This window comes from Oculina patagonica, chromosome 13 (assembly GCF_052425735.1).
Source record: "Oculina patagonica isolate OP01 chromosome 13, crgOcupat, whole genome shotgun sequence".
Classification (NCBI taxonomy): Eukaryota; Metazoa; Cnidaria; class Anthozoa; order Scleractinia; family Oculinidae; genus Oculina; species Oculina patagonica.
In genome coordinates, this window is record NC_135770.1 from 27,192,512 (window position 1) to 27,216,020 (window position 23,509).

The window sequence follows — 23,509 nt, forward strand, 5'->3', positions numbered from 1 at the left end:
GATGGGACCCTATGAGTAAAATGTTCTTGGTGCAAACAGCAACTATTTGGACAGGACCCTATGACTAAAATGTTCTTGGTGCAAACAGCAATACCAGTTAGGGAACCTCTCTAAACATAATATGAACCCAAAATTAACACAAGCATTCTCTAACAAGGTAAAGTACAATGCAAAATAATCTCCTACGCTCTTTGGGCTCGTAACACATTCCTCCCTGGAGGAGGAACGTGACGAACCAAAAGAACATCTGCATACTAGGAGCCTGCTACAGCAGGGGCTTATAATTATTCTGGAGGGCTAATCTTTGGGGGACTTTTTTTTAGATTGTTTTTGCCAAAATCTCCCTGCAGGTTGCATATTTTTGTATGCTTATTTACTTGCTGCACGAGAAAGAGAGCAGTCCAGTGTGAAGAAATTTACACTGCCCTTCCTCCTAAAAGACTGGTTTCAGTTTTGGTGTTGTTTTTTTTTTCCTTTTTTTTTCTATTTTAGTTTTTTTATAATGAATGTGTGGGCAGTCCAGAATGACAATTATTTTAATCTTATTACTAAAAGGTTCTTGATTTTGCATTTTTACGACATTTCTTTTGAAAATAGAAAACAGCCTTGCGTGTCCAAACTACAAGAAGCGCCCATTAATGTTTGCACTGAACCAGCAGGTATCACTCTATCCCTGTGAGGGAGGAATCTGGGATTCAAACCATAACCATCGAAGGTCATTGGAAATTTGAGGGGGGTGGTGGGGGTTCAAAACAAAAAATCCTTCAGTGGGAAGAAGCATGTATATTTTCTGGAACATGTTATCCTATGTGACCTTAGAGCAGTTTTCAATTGAGTGTCGTAAAACCAAAACCAATATAATTACTTCGGCCAATCACAAAAGACAGGAACAATCCAAATAATGTAGCCAGCGCAAAGCGCGGGAAAACGTGCGCGAGCGAGTCACGATTGGTTTTGGTTTTAGTACTGATTGGCTGAGAAAGTGGCGCGAGATTTTAAAGCCAATCACTGAGCGTAGCAATTCAAAACCAAAGCAAACGCAATTTACTTTTGACACTCAAGTGAAAACTGCTCTAATCTTGTATTTTTGAATTCACAAATTTTACTGATTAGTTGGGATTGGAAATGATTCTGGATTTGAACCAAAAAATTTCATGTTGCTGGTTAGTTTGATGTCCCAGATTGTCCACGAGGAATCTTGAATGACTCTATCATAGGGGTCAGGCTGAGCTGGAACAAGAGATTTGCTGTCTCTGGCTTACTAGTACCTAGCATTAAATAGCATCACAGGGCCTGCTATGTGTGCAAAGAGCTAGGTAGCTGAAGCCCTCTGCACGCATTGCATACCTGTACTATTGCATGCCTATAACGCTAGAATGATAGGTCTGCAAAGAGTGCAAAGACCTACAGCTTCATAGCCCTCCTGCATGCATTGTTTGCCTTTAACACTAGTATGATAGGCCTACAATGTGTACAAAGGGCTACACCTCCAAAGCTGTACACATATGTTGCACGCCTAAAATACTAGTTTGATAGACCTGTAATGTGTGTAAAGTGTTACAGCAACACAGTACTGATCTGCACACACTTTATACCTATTAATGCTAGCCAATCTTTATTACACCATGCTAACACTGCATACATTTAAAACAGCTAGTTTAGTAGGTTCCAGACATCTGTATTACCAGTAAAAAAAACTTCAGCTGTTGAAAACCAGTTTAACCCAAGGGTTTTATGCAAATTAGAAAAGTAACAATGTGTCAGTAGAAAACTAGCCTCCAGCGCAGTTGCTTAGGGGCGATCGTGTTTGAAACACGTTCGCCCCTAAGAACGACTGCGTGGGAGGCTAGTAGAAAACTGGCAAAAATAAGTTTTGCACAACATTTGTGTTCAAAATGTAGCAGATAGTCTGCATTCAACTGCAACTTAAACTCAAACCAATTGTTGCGAGAAAGTAAGTTAGCAGACACTTGCTGTTTGGCATACTGCACATGTCACTGTAAATGTACATTTCATCATCTCATCCAGCCTCCCATCTGTTGATTTTGCGACGGAGGAACCCCAAACTGCCTTGGCCACTGAAAATCATTGGAGGCAACTTGAGGTAGTGGTGGCCGCTGTCCACTGTGGAGCGGAGGGAGGGGAGGAGGGGGGAGCGACATGGGTGGGTGAGGTGGTCTGCCTTGATGAGGTGGCACCCCATACCCTGAGGGGTTTTGCAGAGTGTTTACACCACTTGGTGGGGGAGGGTATAAAGCACTAGTAGGTATCGGAGGCAGAGGGGGTGGAGGCGCATTAGGGAACCCTCCAAGGCCAGTAAAGTGGGCATATCCTTGAGTTGGCGGCAGATACGACTGGTTTTGGAACTGAGAAGGCAAGTGAAATGGAGGAACAGAACCAAGGGTTGTGCTACCTAGAGAAGGTTGAAATGAAGCATTTGTAGTAAGAGTTGCAACTCCTGTGGGTTGTACTGTCTGTTGATAAATGTTCATAGCATAGTTTTGTTCTGCACTGTATGACGACGTTACGGCAGAATAAGACGTCAAGGTAGGCTGAAGAACGTTTGCAGATGCTACTGCGGGCATGTCACTTGTTGTTTTTCCTGTTTGAGCTGAAGCAAATGTAGTGTCCACTGTTTGCGTGACCTTTGGTGGTTCTGTCGTGACAGTAAGAGGCTGTTGCTGCTGCAAGGGAATCGGTGCTGGGCTGACATTTTCCACTTGTATTTGAGATGAAGTCAGTGATGGCGGAAGTGGCTTTAGTGGTTCAGCAGACATCTGACTGGGAACAGGGGGAGTATCTGGTAAAAAGGGGAATATTTAAAAAAATAGGTTATAGTGTACAAGTTCAAACTATATTGAGGGGTCAGGGCATCCCTTGTGACAAGTAAGGAAAAACTGATGATGGTACATTTGAAGCCAAATTATTGTAAATGAGAGATGTACATGTATGTAAGAGTAATTGAAGGGCTAGGTGGAAAAGGGGCAGAAGTGATTTTGGCTGAAAATAAACATTGACAAAACAATGGCATTTCGCATGTGGGTTTGTTTACGTATGTGAAACATTGTACTGTATTTATTTCTCCTGGTTTTTGCTTCGTTTCCAAGAAATAACATGCAAAAAGCTTGTTTTTTTTCAAGTCGGCGTTTTAAGAAGTTTCTTTGTACTATTTAAACAAAGAAGCTACTTAAGATGCAGACTGGAAAAAACCTAGTTTTTGTGTGGACTTTCCACACATTGTTTTGATGCAGTTTTTTCCGATTGGGGGGTCACTTTCCGTATTAACTCAATTAAGTGCTTTCGAAAGTATTCGATAGTGTCATTAAAGATGTGAATATTGTTCATCGTGGTAGTGTTCATCATTATGTTTCTCACGATAGAATCGCTTTGAGATGTTGATCGCGACGTTTCGACTGCAATACTGATAGTCTTCATCAGGCGATGAGATCAATTGTTTACGCATCGCTATTTATGCACGTTGGTTCGCTGTGATTGGTGCATTTCGATCCTCATTATTATTCGGACTAACAGATGGTGTTTCCTCAGAGGTCCGCTTTGTAGTTGAACGGCTGTCATGCTTTCTGATCGTAGGTATCCATGCTTCAGGAATTTCAATAACATCAATAGAGAAATTGAAACATGGCAAACTTGTCAGCACCTGATTGGTGATATCAAACACACGTAAAAAATTATCGTCGGTAATTTTACACACGTTGTGATACTGTTTTTCTCGGTGGTCAAAATCCCAATAAACAACCGCAGTTTATATAATAAATATAATTAACTGACAGTCAAGAATATTTTAACAAACAATCATCAGCCTGTGGCAAAATAATTGTACCTGAAGCCAATGTCTGTGATTTGATCTCTGATGAAGTGCTTGTGTGTTTCTGAAAGAAAAGAAGCAAGAATTATTTTATTTATTTATCAATAACTATTATTGGTGGTTCATATGAAATATCATCCAAACTAAAAGCACAAAGATATAAAATGTCTATTGATAACTGTTAAAAACATACTCACTCTTTTCTTGGTTGGTGGACTCAAGCTTGTCATTGGACTGGAATGATTTGATGAGCTTCCTTCGTCACTAGCTTCAGTTTTTTCCTTCTTTTTTCCACCGCCATACAGTTCATACATTTCATCACAAATATCTACATTTTAATAAATTATTAACAATCATACATGTAAATATTATATATCAATATACTATTACAAGCAATATAGACCTGTAATGTAATCTAACCTTATTGTGACTAATTTTTACAAGAACTTAATTTTGCGGGAGCTTAATTTGAAACAGGCATAATTTATGAGAAATAATTTTCCTGATTAATTTTGCCCAAAAAAATAAGTTAAAAATCTTAAAGTAGTCAAAAACATTAATTTAAGATGTTTTTGTGGGTCTTGCATTTTTTTAAAACATTGAAAATAAGTAACAACAAGGTAGATAATATTAACCAGTTTAGATAATACTTGACCAGGTGCATAATGCAGGCCAACCGCAACTTGTACTCAGTTAATCTTTTGACCTAAGCTAGAAACATGTAGGGTTTGCTAAATATTTTTTGTTATTTTTTAATGAGCAGATGCAACAGAACTAATACTGCATGAGCTTAGTGCACAAGCAAATGTGTAGGATAGTGTTTTTGTAACACCTAAGTTGCAATAAAAAGAGGCAGCTATATTGCAAATACTGATGAAAATTTCATACAATGTAATTCACTCATAATGCAAGGTATAAAAGAGGACTTTAAGGAAAAAATAAGGAAAATTATAATAAGGAAGAAAAAAACAACAGCAAAAAAGAAAGGGTATTACTCGGTAATCTACACCAACCTTGCACAATCTCAGCAAAAAAGTGAGACATTGAAACTTTAACTACGTTTCTGTTTTACATGATATTTTACAAATGATTTACCGTAGTTGTTGTCAGTGATTTAAGAAATATGATTTTGAAACAAACGCCGCCCTTTAATAAACGCCGCATTGGAAATGCTAAAAATGAAATAAACCCTGTTGCGGCGTTTAATCAAGTCAATACAGTAGTGCTATAATATTTCTCCTAGCTTTCTCTACATGTTTTCATTAATCTTTTTAAACCATAAGTGTCCTTTTTTGATTTCTTAATTAAAAATCAACAGCCATTAAAAAATTACCTTCAATCACTGATTCTTTGACACCCTTGATGAATGAGTGGAACCATGTTTTGCCAGGAGCAGCAGAGGATGCCTGTAAGTCGTGGTTGTTAAACTTTGCAGCCAATGCTATCATGGCCACTGATATGACTTCTGGTTTGTGTCTCAAACACAGCGTGGTGGACAAGCTGTGAGGTTAAACAAACAAAAACTCTCCTTAATAAAATGTGGCTAAATGTAATTTAGGCTAAGTTAACCTCGAAGCAATGCTCTCCAGCAACCTTTGGATGCACGAAGCCCGCCTGCAACCTTGGCGGTTCACTGGGGCACTCTGTGACGCCTATACGCCGTAGGCCGTTATCGCTGGCCGCTTAGAGCTCGGGGTGGCCCCAGGGCCTTCGCAGGGGCTCTTCATGACCTTTCACGCAGCGTGTTGCTCGCTATCATTCGCAAGCTCATTTCACTAGCACAGTTGCTCGCAAGCTTCGCTATTGTTGATGAGTTTAATTTACAATTAAGATAACTGATTGATGGTGTTTATGTACTATTGCAGGAGGCAGGAGGCACGGTTAGTGTGCTAGACTCCAGATCGAACACGTTAGGTTTTGAGCCCAAGCCAGGATCATTGTGCTATGTTCTTGGCAACCCTCCAAGTTAAGCAGGGACGGCAGAGCTGGGGGGGCTGGGAGGGGCTTTAGCCCCCCCAGAATTTCCGAAAAAAATAAAGACTTACTAAGAGAAGGGTCTTTTAAGCCCCCCACTTCAAGTCACTAGTCAGCACCCCCACTTGGAAAATTGCTCCACCGTCCCTGTTAAGACCATTTTAGTCGCCATGGCGACTAAAATTTTGGAGCTGGCAACTTAATTGGAACCAAAGTCGCCAGCCTGGCAACTAAAATTGAGAAGAAAGATTGAAAGTGTGAGCTTAATTTGGCGACTAAAATTTTACACTACATGATAACCAAAGTTGAGCAGTAAGTGGCCACAAAATAAACTTGGAAGGTTGTTTGGACAAGACACTTTACTCTCACAGTGCCTTTCTCCACCCAGGTGCATAAATGAGTACCGGCCAATTTACTGCTGGGGGAAAATGCTGTGATGGACCAGCATCCCATCCAGGGGGAGTAGAAATACTCTTGGTTGCCTCATGCTGCTGAGACTGGGATAAGTTCTGGCCTGATGGGCCACTAAGCTCAAATGCAGACTTTATACTTTTAGCCTGCATAAACTGATGTCCCCCTTGGCAAGCAACGCAATCCCATACAAAAAATGACCCTCATTACTTTCCGATTTACATGCAGCTTTTCCTTGTTTGCTATTTTGGAAGGTTGCAATGTTTGTGTGGCAGCTATACTTTTGTGTCTTCTAGGTAAAATGTGTATTACATGTAGGCCAATCCATGTACAGAAAGAAAAATGTTTTGAATATAAAGAGACCCAATGTGTGGTTCCATGAAATATCTATACCTCCCCTACGGAAAGGATTTTTTTAAAAGAATCTCCTCACCCGTCTGAAAATTCCAGTTAAAGATCACCCCCCAGGAAATTTCAAATTTCTTCTGTGGGGGGGGGGGGAGTATGGATATTTTCTGGAACTACACAATGGAGGAATCTTGTTGAATTTATTTTTTTTGCACCACTCAATCACACAGTTGAAAATCAGCCATGCAAGTTCTGCAGTGGGACACCCAAAGCAAAGCAAGGTGAAGCTTGACTTGATTGAGTTGCTTTGTTTCGAATGTGTTGTTCCATAAAATCCCCTCCCACGGAAGGTTAATATTGGTTTTCAAGAGTCCCCCACCCCTCTGGAAATTCCAGTTAAGCCCCATACCTTCTTTTAAAAAATTTCGCTTTTGAGACCCCCCACCCCCTCGGAATTTCCAATGACATTCCAAAGGGTGGGTATGGATATGTTGCAGTTAATTTTTGATCTCAGTTATTTATTTTTTTATTTATTTATTTTTTTTTATTTTTTTTTTTTTTTTTTATTTATTTAATTATGGTGTTGTTATGATATTATATTATTTTTAAAAAATATTTCTCCCCTTTTTTCGGGGTAGAAAGGGGGGGAGAAAAAAAAAAAAGGGGTGAAAATAAAAAATAGAAGAGAAAAAAAAAAAAAAAAATAAAAAAAAATAATAATTAGGAAAGGGAGAAAAAAAAAGAGAGGGGGGGGGGGAGAGGGGGGGGGGGGGGGGGGGGGGAGGGGGGGGGGGGGGGGGGGGTTATTTATATAAATAAAAAAAAAAAAAAAAAAAAAAAAAAAAAAAAAAAAAAAAAAAAAAAAAAAAAAAAAAAAAAAAAAAAAAAAAAAAAAAAAAAAAAAAAAAAAAGATATTTTCTGGAACTGCACAATGTACCACTGCATGTTTTGCAGCCCAGCATGGCTGATTTTGCACCATGTGACCCAGTCATGCAGAGAGCCTACTTAAATGCTATATCAGAACAGAGAATATTGTACATGTATTAATGTCTTTGGAGTTTGGGGACACCTAATACAATTTAGCATCAGATCAGCTTACTAGTATGTATGCATGCAGCTTGTTGTATCTGGTATGTTTGCTATAATTTGTTTCTTTGAGGAAGAGGTCACTTGTTTTGGTCCGCTATAATTTCTTTTGGACTGTTGCTTCTTTTGAAACTCTTCCACACATTTACTGTTAATTAACCACTAATGATGCTGCAAGCAAGGATAATTCACATTTTGATGATCAAAATAAACGAGTTATTTTTTTTTTTTGCCTCGCAGTGTTTTCTAAAGAAATAGAAAACACGTTCCCTGTTTCAATCCAGTTAAAGGAACACTCATTGTAAGTTTTGGAGAGCTTGAAAAAGATGTGGAAACACTCGCCTATTGACTCCTGTTCCCACAGCATTTCTTGTTCTTCCAAACTTCCACTTGTGTTTCTATAACTTGATAGAAACATGGAACACATTGTTTATATTTCTTAAATACAATCCATTGACAGTACAGCAGGGACAACAACAACAATAAACAGACCTGTCATTTGAGAATGTCCATGCCATTTGGACCAACTTGTTCATCTTTGCACGATCACCTGTGTTGATACAAATTTTATGACTTCTGTTAGTCCACCAAGTAGACTAAAACATCAACAACTTAGAAGAACTATTAGAAAATATGGTCTATAGGAGTGAAGTCCATGGAAAAATGTGGTTGATTTGTTACTGTCGCTTGCATCGAAGCGTGAACACTCACTGCCAAAAGATAATCTAACTGGGTATCGAACGTGGCATGAGTCCTCATCAAACGTTGAAGTTTAGCAGACCCCAACGGCAACTTTTGTGCTCAAAATGCTTACCATAAGTACTGGCGAAACTTTACGCAAGAAGTGATTCAAGTGAACCTGCAAATGCATATCGACACAGATCAGGATCAATTTGTCGGAAAAAGTTTTCATATCCAAACTTTCTGCCATTTCAAAACCAGAATGTGTTGAACATTTGGTGCAAAAGTTGTTGTTACAGTCTGCCAAACTTAAGTTTGAACGAATTGAGACGTTTAATAGCCAATTAGATCATGTTTTAGCGGCGAGTGTTACATGCTTAGATGCAAGCGACGGTAAATGATCCCACACCTTTCAGTGCTTTGCCAAACTTCAGCAGACTAGGATACGGATGCTCCACTTGAAGGTCAAACTTGATTGTTTGTAACAGAACTCTTTCATACGTCATTACTTCTTCCTGAAAGTTAAAGGAAAATGTACCAGAAAGCAGGGATATAAATAATAGGCAGAAGGCAGAAAAAAAAAATAACCTCCTGAGGACTTCATTTTTCTGGCTGTGTCTGGTTAGATCTTTCTTTTGATGTGACCCAAAATTTTCCGCCTGTGATCAAGAAAATTCTGGCTGTTGGTCCAAATCTTAGACAGTGTACATCCCAGAGAAAAGTTTGAAAGAATCTGTTAGATCTGTACAACTATAGATTTAAAATTTATTTCTTGTTGCAAAGTACGTAAACTGTAGTAAAAGAATAACAAATTTCCTTTTCTTTTCTTCGTCTCTTGAAACCAGGAATGTAGTTACTGAATTGAGAATTTATTGCCAGGAGGTCACCACACAAGCCATTTGTCTGAGATTCTTAGAAACTTCAAGCAATTACATGTAATGTTACCTTTGGATCATCACCAAACACTTCAAACTGATTTTCAAACAAAATGATCTTTGCAGTCTTGATGATATCTCTGCATTTCTTGGGAGTTTCTTCTACTTTTCCAGCAAGAAACAAACACGCCGCACCTGTGACCTGAATATTGAAAAAAAAAATCTTCAAGACACCGAGTTCTCTTGTTTCACTAGTACCGTATTTTCTCAAATAAACGCCCCCGGCGTTTATTTCAAACTTGACTTCGTGAACCCGGCGTTTATTTGAAGCCGGCGTTTAATCGGGGCCCGGCGTTTATTAACGGACAGCAATTTTCTGCCAATTTTTCAGATTGATTTATTGTTACCGATCTTCGAGACCAAGGGGCATTTTGTCAAGGTGGGACAATTTTTCTCTTCGTTCTGCCCCGAAAAAGTGTCCCTGGGTATCCAAAGGTGATTATTTCCCAAAGGTGCACTATTACGGATTGGATAGTTTATGTTGCAATCGAGATTTGTGACAAACAGAATATATTTACTTGTTAGCTTGACCTCAAATAAACGCCGGGACCTCGAACAAACGCCCCCGGCGTTTATTTAAAAACTAGCAATTTTGACCCGGCGTTTATACGAGGCCGGCGTTTAATCGGGGTCCGGCGTAATCGAGAAAATACGGCATGCAATGCAGGAGTACTTTAGTGAGTGATACATTTTGATAGATCTGGCAAGTGCCATCTTGGATTACACCTTGCCAGAGGCTTGAGGAGAGAGGGAAAAAGTACTTAGTTAGAGAGAAAGGAGTGAGGCCTGAATGAAGGGTGGGGAAGAATAATTTTTTTCTCCTCCTGCTCCCTGCCAACTCCCTGTGGCCACATTCTCTTGTCTTCTCCCTCTACATTTTGTGCCTCCCAGGCCAAATACGCAAACAAAATTATCCCATGCTCACCCACCAAAAAACATCTGCAGTGCAGCTACTGTTTAACAGGCAACCACCCTTGAGATCAGCCAATAATTATGATTGCTTAAAAGGACTACTTATCCCGGGGGGGGGGGGGGGGTTTCCCTTATAAGAGCTTAAAGGGGATGTGTGACCCCATAGGGTGCTTTCAGCCTTTTTTTCTTGAACGGAGTATTATATTTCACCCCTTTTTTGTCTTAAACGGGTTTTCTTTACAGAGACCAATGTCTTAAACAGGATAGGCTTATACTAATGCAGAGGTGTAAATTTATACAAACTTAGCCACAAGCCGTATTTTTACAAATTCTTCAGTATTGCTGACTTACGTTGATTTTAGCATTCATTCACGATTACAACAAAGCCAGTGAGGTACTTGGTTATGTCTTACATGGGGTATTAAAACTTGGCATTCTGTCTTAAACGGGGTAGGAAAATCAGAGGTCTGTGTCTTAAACAGGGTCACGGTTTAGGAGGCCAGGCCGCACCTCCCTACCCAAGATTATGTCGAGTACCCCGCGGGCTACTTATAAAAAGTGGTACAGAGTTAAGAGTCTTTTTCAATGCTTGGTACATGTATGCCAGATGAATAAACCTGCTTGTAATACAGAATATTTAATTTTTTTAATAAATTTGACCAACAAATACATGTACGTACCCAGCGTGGGAAGTTCTTAAAAGATTGTACCATGTAGAACCTGTGAAAGTACACAGCTCCTGTGGCCATAGTGTCGTAACGTCTGATATTCAGTTTGTCAAGGATCTTATTACTAGACTTTGTAGAATTAGGTTAATAATTATTATTAATCTGTAATTATGCAGCCTTAGCCAGCATGATCACTGAGATTTTGTTTTAATCCTCATGACTTTGTTTTTGGGGTCGGTGAAATTGGTTGCAAAACATTGTCACATAAGCAAAACCATGAGATCAGCGTAGAGGACATACATTGGTATACATGTGCACAAAAAATCCTCTTGTTTTTATGATCACTGAGGAATAACCTAGTTTGTTGATCAAGTGTGTGTTGTCAGTTTGTTTAAAGGGAATTTTTTGCCATTAGTTTAAAGCAAGTACTATACAGTGTATATACATTTCACAAACATGCATATTTAATAAGTGATACTTGTTCACAAAGTACAACTGGATAGCCAACATGTCTGAGAGGTCAACAGGGACCTACTGGAGTCTCACAAATGTGTCAGGCAGCAAGCTAAGGCATGCAAGGCAAGGGGTGGTGAATGGTCCTTCAAAAAGTGCGTGTCGCACAAAATTTTAGCCAAATTTCAGGGGTCTTGTCGTCTTGAATTTTTTCTTTGACACCTTCTCGGAGTCTCAATTTCTTTTGCAAGGCTAAAAAGGGCTCGGACTCGCAGAAAAGGTATCAGTCTCGCCGTCTCGCAAAGTCTCCCATTTACCATTCGACACCCCTAAGGCGAGACAGCGATGCATGCGAGGCAGAAACTCTACTCCAAATAAAAAGGCTAACCACAAGCTACCTAAGCCATAACTAGTTAGTTGAGGAGACTATGCCTAAGCTAAGCTAAGCTAACTGTATGCTAACCGGAGTGCTATTTAGGCTAACCAAAATGCATAGCATGCCTCGCTGCCCTGGGGGGGGGGGGTTTCTCTTTTTTGTTGGGGGGGGGGGTGGGGTTTTTTTTTTTTTTTTGGGGTTTTTTTTTTTTTTTTTTTTTTTTTTTTTTTTTTTTTTTTTTTTTTTTTTTTTTTTTTTTTTTTTTTTTTTTTTTTATATTTTTTTTTATTTGGTTCTCGCTGCCTGGCACTTTGTGACTACCCGACCTCCTGTCCTGATGAGCAACTTCAGAATCTCACCCTGCCACTTCGATGTACATGTGAAACCTCGACATAAAGGACTCTTTTGTAGAACGAGGTAATTCCCCTCTTGTTTTTTTTTCCTTCAAATTTTTCATAACACAATAGATTCTATTCTTATGTCAATGACATGTGTAAATAAGGTTGACCGGGTATTCTGAAGTTTAGCAGGGGTCCATCCTCGAAAGCAAAATAAAATGCAGCATATACACTCTTTAACTTAATCTGGAACTTGCACACAAAAAAACCCGACACGAATGTCAGAGTTGGGTAGCAGTAAGGATACAGTCTCATTCTGTTACCACAGTTCATAATGAAGCGAGTTCCCTCTCTCCTGTAGCGCATTTCAGTCATATAATCAATGCCATCTAGCCTGGACGGAGTCCTTAACAAGTCCTCCTTGCTGAAGTACCAGTTAGGCATGACTGCTTGGACTCTAGAACACTGTAAAAACTACATTTTCTGCTTTTCTACGCCGCCAACGCCGCCATGTTTTTGCACCACAAGGTTCCATGCGGCGCGGCTACCAAGCTGAAACTCTATAAAGTCGGACCCAGAACTCCTCGATCTTCCTCTATTTCTCCTCCAAGAAAGCGATGGCTGGCGTAAGTTTCTCTCGTTTTAGAATCCTTTTCGCTGTGAAGTAATCCTGACATTTTCGTAAGATTACATAGTTTTTTTGGATATTAGAGAAGTTCATGGGCCTTGAAGTCAAAGGATTTTTGTTTCTTTCCACAGACTTTGTACACATACCCCGACAACTTTCGGGCCTACAAAATCCTTATCGCTGCCGAGTACAGTGGTGCCAAAATAACTCTTCCAGCCTTCAAGCTGGGAGAGACGAACCAGACTGCAGAATTTTTGAAGAAATTCCCCCTTGGAAAGGTATATTTTTCAGAGCCTTCTTTTATTTAAAAAAATGAAAATAAAATATTTTCTAAAAATAAATTAAAATAAATATTTCTTGAGCAATATATCTGTACTGTACGTTATACAGTAAAAACCCGCGAGTAAGAACCTGTTAGGCTAAAATTTGTAAATTAGAACCCCTTTTTTATAATAACCTATTTAGCCTAAAATATGGAAACGGGATATATTTTCTAAGTCTAAAAAAATTGTTAAAAAATGTTCACTTTTGGGAAAATAAGATTGGACAAGGCATTCCTGTAAATGTATATAATGTTATGTTCTGAATAATTAGTGATTCATTTTTACGTAGACACTTATGTGATATGCAAATAATTTCTATATAAGTTATAGGTAAATACCACTAAAAGTTCTATAAATTTATGCGGTTACAGTGTCCATCCTGGGGGGTCAAAGCATCCAGGGCCATACATGTACTTCCTTACAAAAATTAAAGATAGACATTTTCGCAACTAGTTGTAGGAGAAAGAAGAGCTGCTGCCACATCTTAGAAGACATATGTTGTGTGGTTCCATTTCAGTTTTTGCTTGGCACTTTTCTTTGTTTCAAATGTATTATATAAGAACAAATGAAAATACCAAAATCAGGTACCAAGCTTGGGTAAAATTGAACCACAACACACACAGTCTCAAGTATGGTACTTCAGCCCGGGCAGTGACTGCAATGTAACTTGTAGTAAAAACAGCGTTCTTAAAATGTAACCATGTCATTTTGTGGTGAATACTCCCTGGGAACCATGGATACCATTTTATGTCAAAGTCAGGCTTTCATTCTTCTCTAGTACTTAATTGTGGTACATATTTTACATTTTTTATCACCTGCAGGTCCCAGCCTTTGAGACCCAAGACGGAAAATGCATTTATGAAAGCAATGCCATTGCTTACTATGGTATGTTTCTGTATGACCATATTGAATTGTTTCAGCTCTCTTAATTAGTCATCTCAATAAGTGCTTTATTCTAGTGGATGTCCCCGTAAAAATGGTCAATTTTTTTCAAGATGCATTGTCTATGATGTAGTCCCCTTAAATTGTGGAATATTCAACTCTGTGTGGCTGATTTGTCAAGATTTTAATTGACCATTCCATTGTATGAGAAGTGTCTCGATTGGTATATGGGAAATATCAATTACATGAAAGAAGAATTGTTTATCACTAACAAGTCAGTTTTAGAATATTTTTAGTCACATCTCAGATGTTCATTGGGGAGGAAGACTGTGCCAAAAAGTAAAAAGACCTTAAAATGTTTTTGGTAACAGGGAAAATTGAATCACACTACCACCATGAATCAACTTCTCTTTAGCTCTCATTAAACTTCTCTTGTTGTATCACACAAAATTCAATTACCAGTAGTACCCTCCGATCATTGGGCTTGAAATCATATCATTACTGAAGTGTGACCTAAGGTTTTAAATCATGAATAGGTTGGTATCCCTGTGAACAGCTAAATACTGATATTTCCCCATTTACATTTGCCAGTGTCCAACGACCAGCTGCGAGGAAAGACTCCATTGGAAGGAGCGCTGATTCAGCAGTATGTGAACTTTGCTGACCAAGAACTCTTGCCTGCAGTAGCTACCTGGGTTTTTCCAACTCTGGGTTTGATGCAGTTCAACAAACAGGTGTGTAATTTTGTCCAGACATTATAAATTATTTTTCAAGATGTTTGGTTCGCCATTAATCTAAGCATGTAAAGGTGAATGAAGTTTGGAGCTGTTTTTTTTTTTATTATTATTTTACAGTCAAAATGAATGTTCTTTTGATGGGAACTTTGCAATGTGGCGGCGCAATGTACCAGTATTGATTGACAGTTTGCTCGTCACAACTTGCAACTTTCAATTCAAATTTGCTCAAGCAAGTTGCCAAGTTCCGGTTTTCATTTTGCCGTATAAAATGAGGTTATATCACCTTTGTTTCAAAGAAACAGAAAATAATTGCCTCTTATTTGACTGTTTATCAACAGAATGTGAGAAATATCAATTTTTAATATATTTTTTAAGGCTACTGACAAAGCCATGGAGGACATAAAGAAGTCTTTAACAGTTCTTAACAATGCTCTGTTGACAAAGACTTTCCTTGTGGGTGAACGTGTGACACTTGCTGACATCTCAGTTGCCTGCAATCTTCTCATGCTTTACAAACAGGTGGGTAACTCAAGTGTGAATCATGTAAAAGTGTGTTAAACTCATTGCCAAAAGATGAGCCTGGGGAAGGTGCCTATGAAAGTGGGGGGGGGGGGGTGGTTCCAGGTGAAATACGAGCCTCAAGCAGGGCATGCAGGTATCCATGGCAACTCTGAAAGCTGCAACCGCCCACCAGGCACCATCACACCGACAAGGTCAGTGGAGATACTTTACAACCCTATACTTGCCAGATCCACAAATGAGGGAGGAAAGGTTATGGAGCAAACTGCAGCACAAAAGCACGTTTCAGAGCTCGAAACAACTGCATGACCTCACACAGCTGGAATGCACAATACATAATCGCTGTGAAACCCCCTATCTCCTTCCAATTTTCATATTTATATTAGGAGCCTTGGATTCCAGAGTCACAAAGCATAAAAGGCCAGTTTGTTTTATTTTTATGTACCGGGAATTTAACCTATTTCTGTGAAAAACATTTCTTTCTTCCATTGCACCAATGCTGATTCAAATACAGTCGAAGCTCTCTTAACGGACACTCTCGTAAGCGGACAGCTCTACTTACGGCCGCCTGGTTTGAAACCCCGTTTTTAACTCCCATACAAACTCTGTATTTTTACATTCTCGTAAGCGGACATTCTCGTAAGCGGCCGCGGACACTTTCAGAGATAACGAGTTAGACTTTTTCTTTGTTTTTGAGCTCCCGTAAGCGGACACCCCAAAGAAAATCCTATAAACAACCTCTGTATCTTGTTCTTACCAATCAACTTTACATCGCCGTTCGTCACAATGAGTCACAGTGATTTTACAGTAATTACATTAACATATTTCAGTGTTTGTTTTGTCGTCATCCACGTCCGGTTACATTTCGAAACACCACTTACACTTACGGCAAGCTCCTGTAAGCGGCCATTTATCCCTTACACCTCTAGTGGCCGCTTATGAGAACCATTCTCGTAAGCGGCCAGCTCCAGTTACGGACACTTTTTTCGCGTCCCGAGGGTGTCCGCTTACGAGAGCTTCGACTGTATGCTGATTGCCCTCTTTCTAAAGGTTGGCTAAAGCCTATAGACATAGCCTTCATATTTGCAGAAAAGGCCATTTCAACCATGGTTTCAGTGAAAGAAATGGAATTTTTGAAATGGTTCTTGAATGTCTTACTAAAATTAATAATTTGCTGTGTGTTGTCAGGTGATGGAGCCCAGCTTCAGAGCTCAATTTGGTAATGTAAACCGGTGGTTCCTTACTACTGTTAATCAGCCACAGTTTAAGAAGGTCCTTGGTGAAGTAAAGCTGTGCGAAACCATGGCCAAATTTGACGGTAGGTCTTGTACAATAGTATGTCCAGAGCAGGAAACTCTGGCTGTCCAAACATCCCGGATGGGCAACTTTTCCATACAGAGAAAGAAAAATACAATCCCAGTTGTCCAATTGGACAACCACATTGTAAAAAAGAAGAAAAATATATTTTCTTGACATGGTTGATCCTAGCAGTATGCAGGAGGCATGCCACATAATTATGAACCTTGTAAATGGCCCAGCTCACCATGAGTCTCTTGTAGCTCAATGGTCAGAGCGCCCAACCAGCATCACATATTTTTATGTCTGAATGGACAAGGGAATAATTTGAGAAAAAAGGTTCTTGCTCTGATGTCAAACAGATGAATGAATGAATGAATGAATGAATGATATAGGTTCTTAAATAGTGTATTTTCAAAGCTCAATGCGCTTCACAATAAGAGTTATGGGATGAGACCAGACATCAGCATATCATAGACACCCCAAAGACTGATGTCATAGACACCCCAGATCAGGCAGTTTGACAAGGATTATTCTGTTTTATTGGAAATCCATGAATTTGATTGGTTCTCTCATTGTCATCTATCTGTTGTTAGTAGAAACTCAGCTGTGTTCTATTGGAAATCCGCGAATCTGATTGGTTCTCCCACTGTTTTCTATTCGCTGATAGAAAACAGTCGCGCGCGCAAGTAGCTCTTTAAGCGGTAAATTTTCTTGATTTTTGTCTTCAAAGTGCACAATATTGTAGGTTTTGGACTGCAATCCTTTAGAGATTCTACTAAAACAATTAGACTACTCTCCCTCGTTTTCTTTGAGCGATAGTCAACTCGGCTGCGCCTCGTTGATTATTTGCTCATAGAAAACTCGGGCTCATAGTCTAATTGTTAAATAGAACATGCATGGGTTTCAAAAAATTTGAAGTAGGCAGCTGGTATTTGCCCTTGTTTTTGATGAGGGATAGTCAACTTGGTTGCACTTTGTGGACTATTTGCTCAAAGAAAACCCCTGCTTTGTAGTCCAAGACTTAGAAGGTCTTGCAGGCCTGCATTCATTGAAAATTTACACTGTCAATCACAAACCTGTCAAAGAATTGTATGGACCAAAATATTAGTGACATATTTATGCAATCAACATTTTCAGTATGGATTGAATAGAAAAAGCTACCTGCAGTACACAACTGAGTGTCTCATGTTTAAACTATTTTGTTTTTGTGGTGCAGACAAACTTTGTCTAGAAGTAGGCTTAGAGATAAACAGATTGATTGTATTATATTGCTGTAAAAAAATACTCAATCACCTTCTCTGATTATTACTACAAAGAGTTCGTTAGCTGAAATTCAAGCTACCCCAGGAAATGACACTTATTTTCTTTGTTCTCTTTGTCTTCTCAGCAAAGAAATACGCTGAACTGCATCCCAAGACAGACGAGAAGAAGGAGAAGAAGGCAAAAGCAGCAAAAGAGGAGAAACCCAAACAACCCAAACAAGAAAAGAAGGAAAAACCAAAGAAAGAAAAGGAGGAGGAGGAGGAGGAGGATGCTCCAAAGGAACCAGCTAAAGATCCTTATGCTGGTCTTCCAAAGAGGTTAGAAAATCATGCACAAGGAAAGGCTGATTGCATTGTGTAATTATGTGATAAAAAATCTGCTTATCAGCCTAGTGACCCATCCCGGTTTCCATAGCATAAAGCGACTAGGAGTATTTCTACTCGCCCCTGGATGGGATGCCAGTCCACCACAGGATCAGCAGTAAATTCACCAGTACCCATTTATACACTTGGGTGGAGAGAGGCACTATGAAAGTAAAGTGTCTTGCCTAAGAACACAACATGGTAACCCTGGCCAGGGTTCGAACATGGACCGCTTGATCCGGAGTCCAGCGTGCTGACCGGTAGGCCACTGCGCTGTGGGGGCTGTGTATTGTGGTAAGGAGGTATTGTTCCTGTTGTAATTTTCTTGAGTCATATAGCGAGCCTTTCATGTAAGCAACAGAGAAAGCTTCTACCCAACTCTTTGAGGTTCAACACTACAACTCTACATGTCTGTACATGTACACAAACCAGTGAATAACTAGCTGGCTGTCTGACTGACTGACAGACTTAATGATAGAAAGTGTTCTCAGCTCGAAGCAAATTTAACTTAATTTTGGGGCCCTTCAACTCAATTTTTGGCTCCGAGTCGAATGCCCGGGGTTCGAGACCTGGCTGGGGTGCTGCGTTGTGTTCTTGGGCAAGACACTTTACTCTCACAGTGCCTCTCTCCACCCAGGTGTATAAATGGGTACCGGCGAACTTACTCAACCCTCCAAGTTAAGACCATTTTAGTCGCCATAGCGACTAAATTTAAACCGAAGTTGCCAGGCTGGCGACTAAAATTGAGAAGAAGGATTGAAAGCCGGAGCTTAATTTAGTGACTAAAATTTTTCACTGGCGACCAAACTTGAGCAGTCAGTGACCAAATGGCCACTTAGAAAAAAAAAATAACTTGCAGGGTTGTTACTGCTGGGGGGTAACCCTGCAATGGACTAGCATCCCATTCAGGGGGATGTAGAAATACTCCTAGCTGCTTAATGCTACAGAAACCAGGATAAGCTCAGGCTGGATGAGCCACTTGGCTCGACAGCAGGCTTTGTCTTAGCTATTGGGAGTGAGGTGCTTATAATAATTGAATCATTTTGGTAGCTTCATTTATGCAGAGGCAATGTTTTGCCACACATTTGGTTGTAACATATTAATCTCTTAATATCCTAATTATTTATTGTTTGTTAGCTCATTTGACATGGATGCATTCAAACGTACTTACTCAAACACTGACACAGCGACCGTGGCTATTCCGTACTTTTGGGAGCATTTCAACAAGGAAGACTATTCTGTGTGGCTGGCCGAGTATCAATACAACGCTGACCTAAATAAGATCTTTATGGCCTGCAACTTGGTCGGGGGCATGTTTCAGCGTATAGAAAAACTACACAAGACTGCCTTTGCCAGTGTTGGTATTTTTGGAAAGGACAAGGATTGCGCTATTGAGGGTATTTGGATCTTCCGTACTCAACAGCTGGCCTTTGATGTAGGTGTCAAAATTTTATGTTTATACATTGTTTTTTTTGGCTACTTGTAAATGTGTATTGTTTTTGTTACACTGTCTGTGTGACCCACAGCATTAAAAGAAACAAACAAACAAACAGGATTAGCAGTTTGTAATTATTTTTTTTGGCATCTTGCTGGTGATTTTCCAAGTTTCTAGGCCAATCAAATCTTTCCAATAGTAAAATGTTTAGTACATGTACATTTTAGCAGCATGAGGTGGCTTCTTTGATGTTTAAATTATTTTGACAACATTACTGTGTGATTCACTGTTGCTGTTTTGTGATATTTGTGCTGAGTGCGTGCTAGTAGAATCAAGAGACAACTTGAAATATACTTAGTCTTTTCAAAAAACTGAGCCCCAATGATTATTACTTGATAGAGTAGTGGACTGAATTTATGTGTGGAAATCTGTTCAATACTTGTATGAGGGGCTCTTTGTAAAGAGATTGTTACTTATTATGGTTAATGAATGGTTCAGTTTAATTGTTTTAAGTTAGATTTTAGTTGGGTGAAATTGTCATTGTTCATTTAAGTCGACTCCCGATAACTCGAACCCTCGCTAACTCGAACCTCGCGCTAACTCGAACCAAAACTGATTTCCCCTGGATTTCCGTCGTACATTTACTGTAATTTTACCCTCGGTAACTCGAACCCTCGATAACTCGAATCTCCCACTAACTCGAACCAATTTTCGTTTCCCTTCAGGTCATTTTCTATATAGTTTTACCCTCGATAACTCGAACCATGTCTGTCAATACCCGACAGGTCAAAACAAACAGTGTACTGTAGTCCAAAACGTTTAATAAATTTTGAAATAAAAACGTACACGAGTCAGAGTCGTCCCCGAAACGCCCCTCAAAACACGAAATGTGCCACGCCATTGACTACTAGTGCTACACACGTTCAGTTTGTTTGTAGAGGTTGATACCGATTCTTGCAACCCCAACCTTGGAAAACTTTAAAGGATTATCGTCAGGACGAATTAACTGACCGTTACTCGAAAAAATAAATCGCATAAACTCTGCAGCAGTAGCCTATAGTGTTGTTCTCTTTGAAACCTGCAACGTTCGCAGCATGATTTGCTTTGTTTTACGTTACATTACGTTCTGGTTTATACAGTGATTTAGAAATATATTGTTCCGTTTTCTTTTGGCTTCTCTATTCGCTAATTAAATTTGTTTAAAATGTACACTTGTATACATTGTATGAATTGAAAATCAGTAAACACCGTTTTTTCCTTATTTCCGGTCATTTGTTTTCAACTCTCAATAACTCGAACTCCCGATAACTCGAACCATTTTCAATTTCCCTTGAAGGTTCGAGTTATCGGGAGTCGACTGTATTGGTGATTTTTAAAACAAAAAAAAACAAAAAAACAAAAAAACAAAACAAAACAAAAAACAGATGAAAAAAAAAAAAAAAAGAAAAAGAAAAGAAAGAAAACAGATGTGTATTGTTGCTGTGTGATTACTGTGACCGGATAACAGAAGTCACATTTGCAGAACAAAAACTTAGCTTTTAATCTCAAGGAAATCTGTGTTATGCCCCGGGGGGACTCCTATTTGAAACGGACGGTGATGCTTGTCGGAATTTTGAAAAAAGAGACCAATCTGGGTGTGGCTCATTCTTTTCTTGACCCCTAAAAGATACCAAAAAACTAAGAATACAATTTATATTTGTATATTTTTTCGTGTGTAACCCTAAACGAGACCATAATGGCTAAAAATATTGGCGTTTTGCCAGGAACACCCGAAGCGAGACCAAAAATCCGAAATTAACACCCCTAAGCAAGACGGCGAGCATCCCTGTCAATTTTGTATGGGGGTCCTTCCCCCCCCGGGTGTTATGCTTGCAGGAAAGTGAAAGTGCTTGGTGAAAACCGAGCATAACCGTTTTGCTTTCAACTGATAGGGGTTAACAGTTTATATGCCATCAGCTTTTAACTGTAACTCTTTCAGTGCTGTTGTAGAGAAAAGTTGTGACTCTGGGTTTAAATTTCAATTTTCCTCATCATGTTACAATGCTTGAAATAAGGTAGTTTAAAGGTTTTAAAAAAGTTGGTATTTTTTGGGGGAGGGGATGTTCATGTGTATAATATGGTTGTACTTTGTTGTAATACCTTAATACATGAAATTTTCGCAACAGGTTAATTTCGCGATTTTGAGGTGATATTTCGCGACACTTTAATTTCGCGATATTGCGAAAATTTCGTATTTTGACTCACTTTATTTTCGCGTTTTTGCGGAGTAAAACGCAATTTACATTTCCTTGGCAATATTATTCAACATGCCCTTGAATTAAATAAAACGCTTTCATTAAAGGAGCAATAACGTCAAACTAACAAAACGCAAGTCCATGAGTTATCTTTCTTCAGTCAATTGACGACAACATCCATTTACATTGAGGATTCCTTCCTTCAGTGGTACTAAACATATTCTTTCTTGATTATTAGTCACTTAATTTTCGCGTGATGTTATGTTCGCGACACTTCTTTTTCGCGTCACTTTAATTTTGCGATTTTTTGGAATCGCGAAATTGGCGAAATTAACGTGTCGCGAAAATTTCATGTAATAAGGTATTTAAACTATGGCTTTATTGACACAACTGATTCTATCTATTTTTTTCCTGAAAAGTAGCCCTGGGGGTTACACAATTGCCAATGCACTGCTTAAAACTAAGCGCAATGTTGTTGCTGTTTCAACTAATTGATGAACATTGTCACTCATCCCTTGTAGCTGAATCCGGATTGGGCAATCGACTCGCCATCTTACAAGTTCACCAAGTTGGATGTGGATAACCCTGCTCACAAGAAGATCATCAATGAGTATCTGCTACAAGAAGGAGACTTCAATGGAAAGACATTCAACCAAGGAAAGATCTTTAAATAGACTGTTAGAATTGATGAAAAATTCCAACAAGACAATAAACTGCTTTAAGAACTGATGAACTGTGTGGCTTGTTGTGCTTGTGTCCATTGTTAAAGGCCTAACCTACAGTAGAACCCTGGTAACCCGAACTGCTGATAACTCGAACTCCCCTGTTTACTCGAACTAAGACCAATTTCCCTTAGATTTGACCCACTTTACAGTCATTTTAACTTGGTAAACTCGAACTTGAATAACTCTGATTCCTCGCAAATTTTTTATTCCCTTGATCAAAATCTACCCAACAACTCGAATTATGGTTCTTGCAACTTGCCAGCCATGCTCATTGAAATATCCCTTTAGCTCTTCTTGTCGTGTTATCAGATTCAAACACTAAAAGTAGCACTGCAACAATTTGATATTAATTTGTGCAACGAACAGATCACGTTTTCTCGATCTTATCCTAGGAATGTATGATCGTGTTAGAGTTTCTGACGAGATTTTATTTTCACTGAACTGTATACTGAAGTTCTGAAAAATCAGAATTAAAATTACTGACATGGCAAATTGACTACTTAATCATCGACCCGTCTAACCCCGCTAACTTGGAACTGTTTTTCGTATCCCTTCAGAGTTCGAGTTACCAAGATTCTGCTGTAGTATGCAATACAAAATCTTGTTTCTAATGAAGGATTTCACAGTTGCTCATTTATCCCCAGTTGTCTCTTGAAAAGAAAATGGTTAGAAACCTACATAAAATTGTCTTATAATAGACAACTGGGGATCAGTCTTAAAGGTCTGGCGGGCTATTTTACAAAATACATTGTATGTCAAACAAAAATTGTTTTCCTTGTACAGTCAACTCTCGTTATAGCGGACACGCTCGGGACTTCGTTTGTGTCGAGAGAGAGGGGGTGGAGGAAAATGAAATAGTAATAGTATGGGATACGAGCTCAAAGCGTGAGTCACTCAGTAGTCGTTAGGAGGAGATGAAATGGTCAGGGTTTGAGGGTTTGGTTCTCCAAAGAGCGTTGGAAGAGGGCGAAGAAGTGTGACGCATGAGATAGGACTACAAAGACCACACTGATTCCGTGAAACATGTGAGAAGTTCATGTGTCCGCTTCGAGAGTCAAAACATATTGTTTGTACCACGAGTGTCCCGAGAGTC

General features: G+C 39.2%; 2 protein-coding genes across 4 annotated transcripts; one reads left to right on the forward strand and one right to left on the reverse strand.

Moving 5' to 3' along the window:
* Positions 1-506: 506 nt before the first annotated feature.
* Positions 507-12,551, reverse strand: LOC144636306 (uncharacterized). 3 transcript variants are annotated; one of them, XR_013567503.1, is made up of 11 exons: positions 12,317-12,551; positions 10,855-10,936; positions 9,273-9,404; positions 8,737-8,842; positions 8,139-8,196; positions 5,160-5,326; positions 4,024-4,154; positions 3,842-3,890; positions 1,880-2,800; positions 1,587-1,790; positions 507-1,538 (listed from the first exon to the last, which is right to left on the reverse strand). XR_013567503.1 is itself a non-coding variant. In XM_078495483.1 (9 exons), exons 1-9 carry the CDS (start codon positions 12,451-12,453, stop codon positions 2,016-2,018), a joined length of 1,647 nt encoding a protein of 548 aa, XP_078351609.1. In that variant the 5' UTR covers positions 12,454-12,550; the 3' UTR covers positions 1,831-2,015. The 3 variants fall into 3 exon arrangements, 1 of the variants encoding a protein (XP_078351609.1); XR_013567502.1 differs by having other exon boundaries at positions 507-1,790; XM_078495483.1 differs by lacking the exons at positions 507-1,538; positions 1,587-1,790 and having other exon boundaries at positions 1,831-2,800; positions 12,317-12,550.
* LOC144636362 (elongation factor 1-gamma-like) lies at positions 12,518-22,420 on the forward strand. Its single transcript, XM_078495552.1, has 9 exons — positions 12,518-12,635; positions 12,769-12,915; positions 13,782-13,845; positions 14,434-14,576; positions 14,955-15,098; positions 16,287-16,416; positions 17,785-17,977; positions 19,160-19,457; positions 22,213-22,420. The coding sequence occupies exons 1-9, from the start codon at positions 12,627-12,629 to the stop codon at positions 22,363-22,365; spliced, it is 1,281 nt and encodes a 426-aa protein (XP_078351678.1). The 5' UTR covers positions 12,518-12,626; the 3' UTR covers positions 22,366-22,420.
* The last annotated feature ends 1,089 nt before the right edge of the window (positions 22,421-23,509 follow it).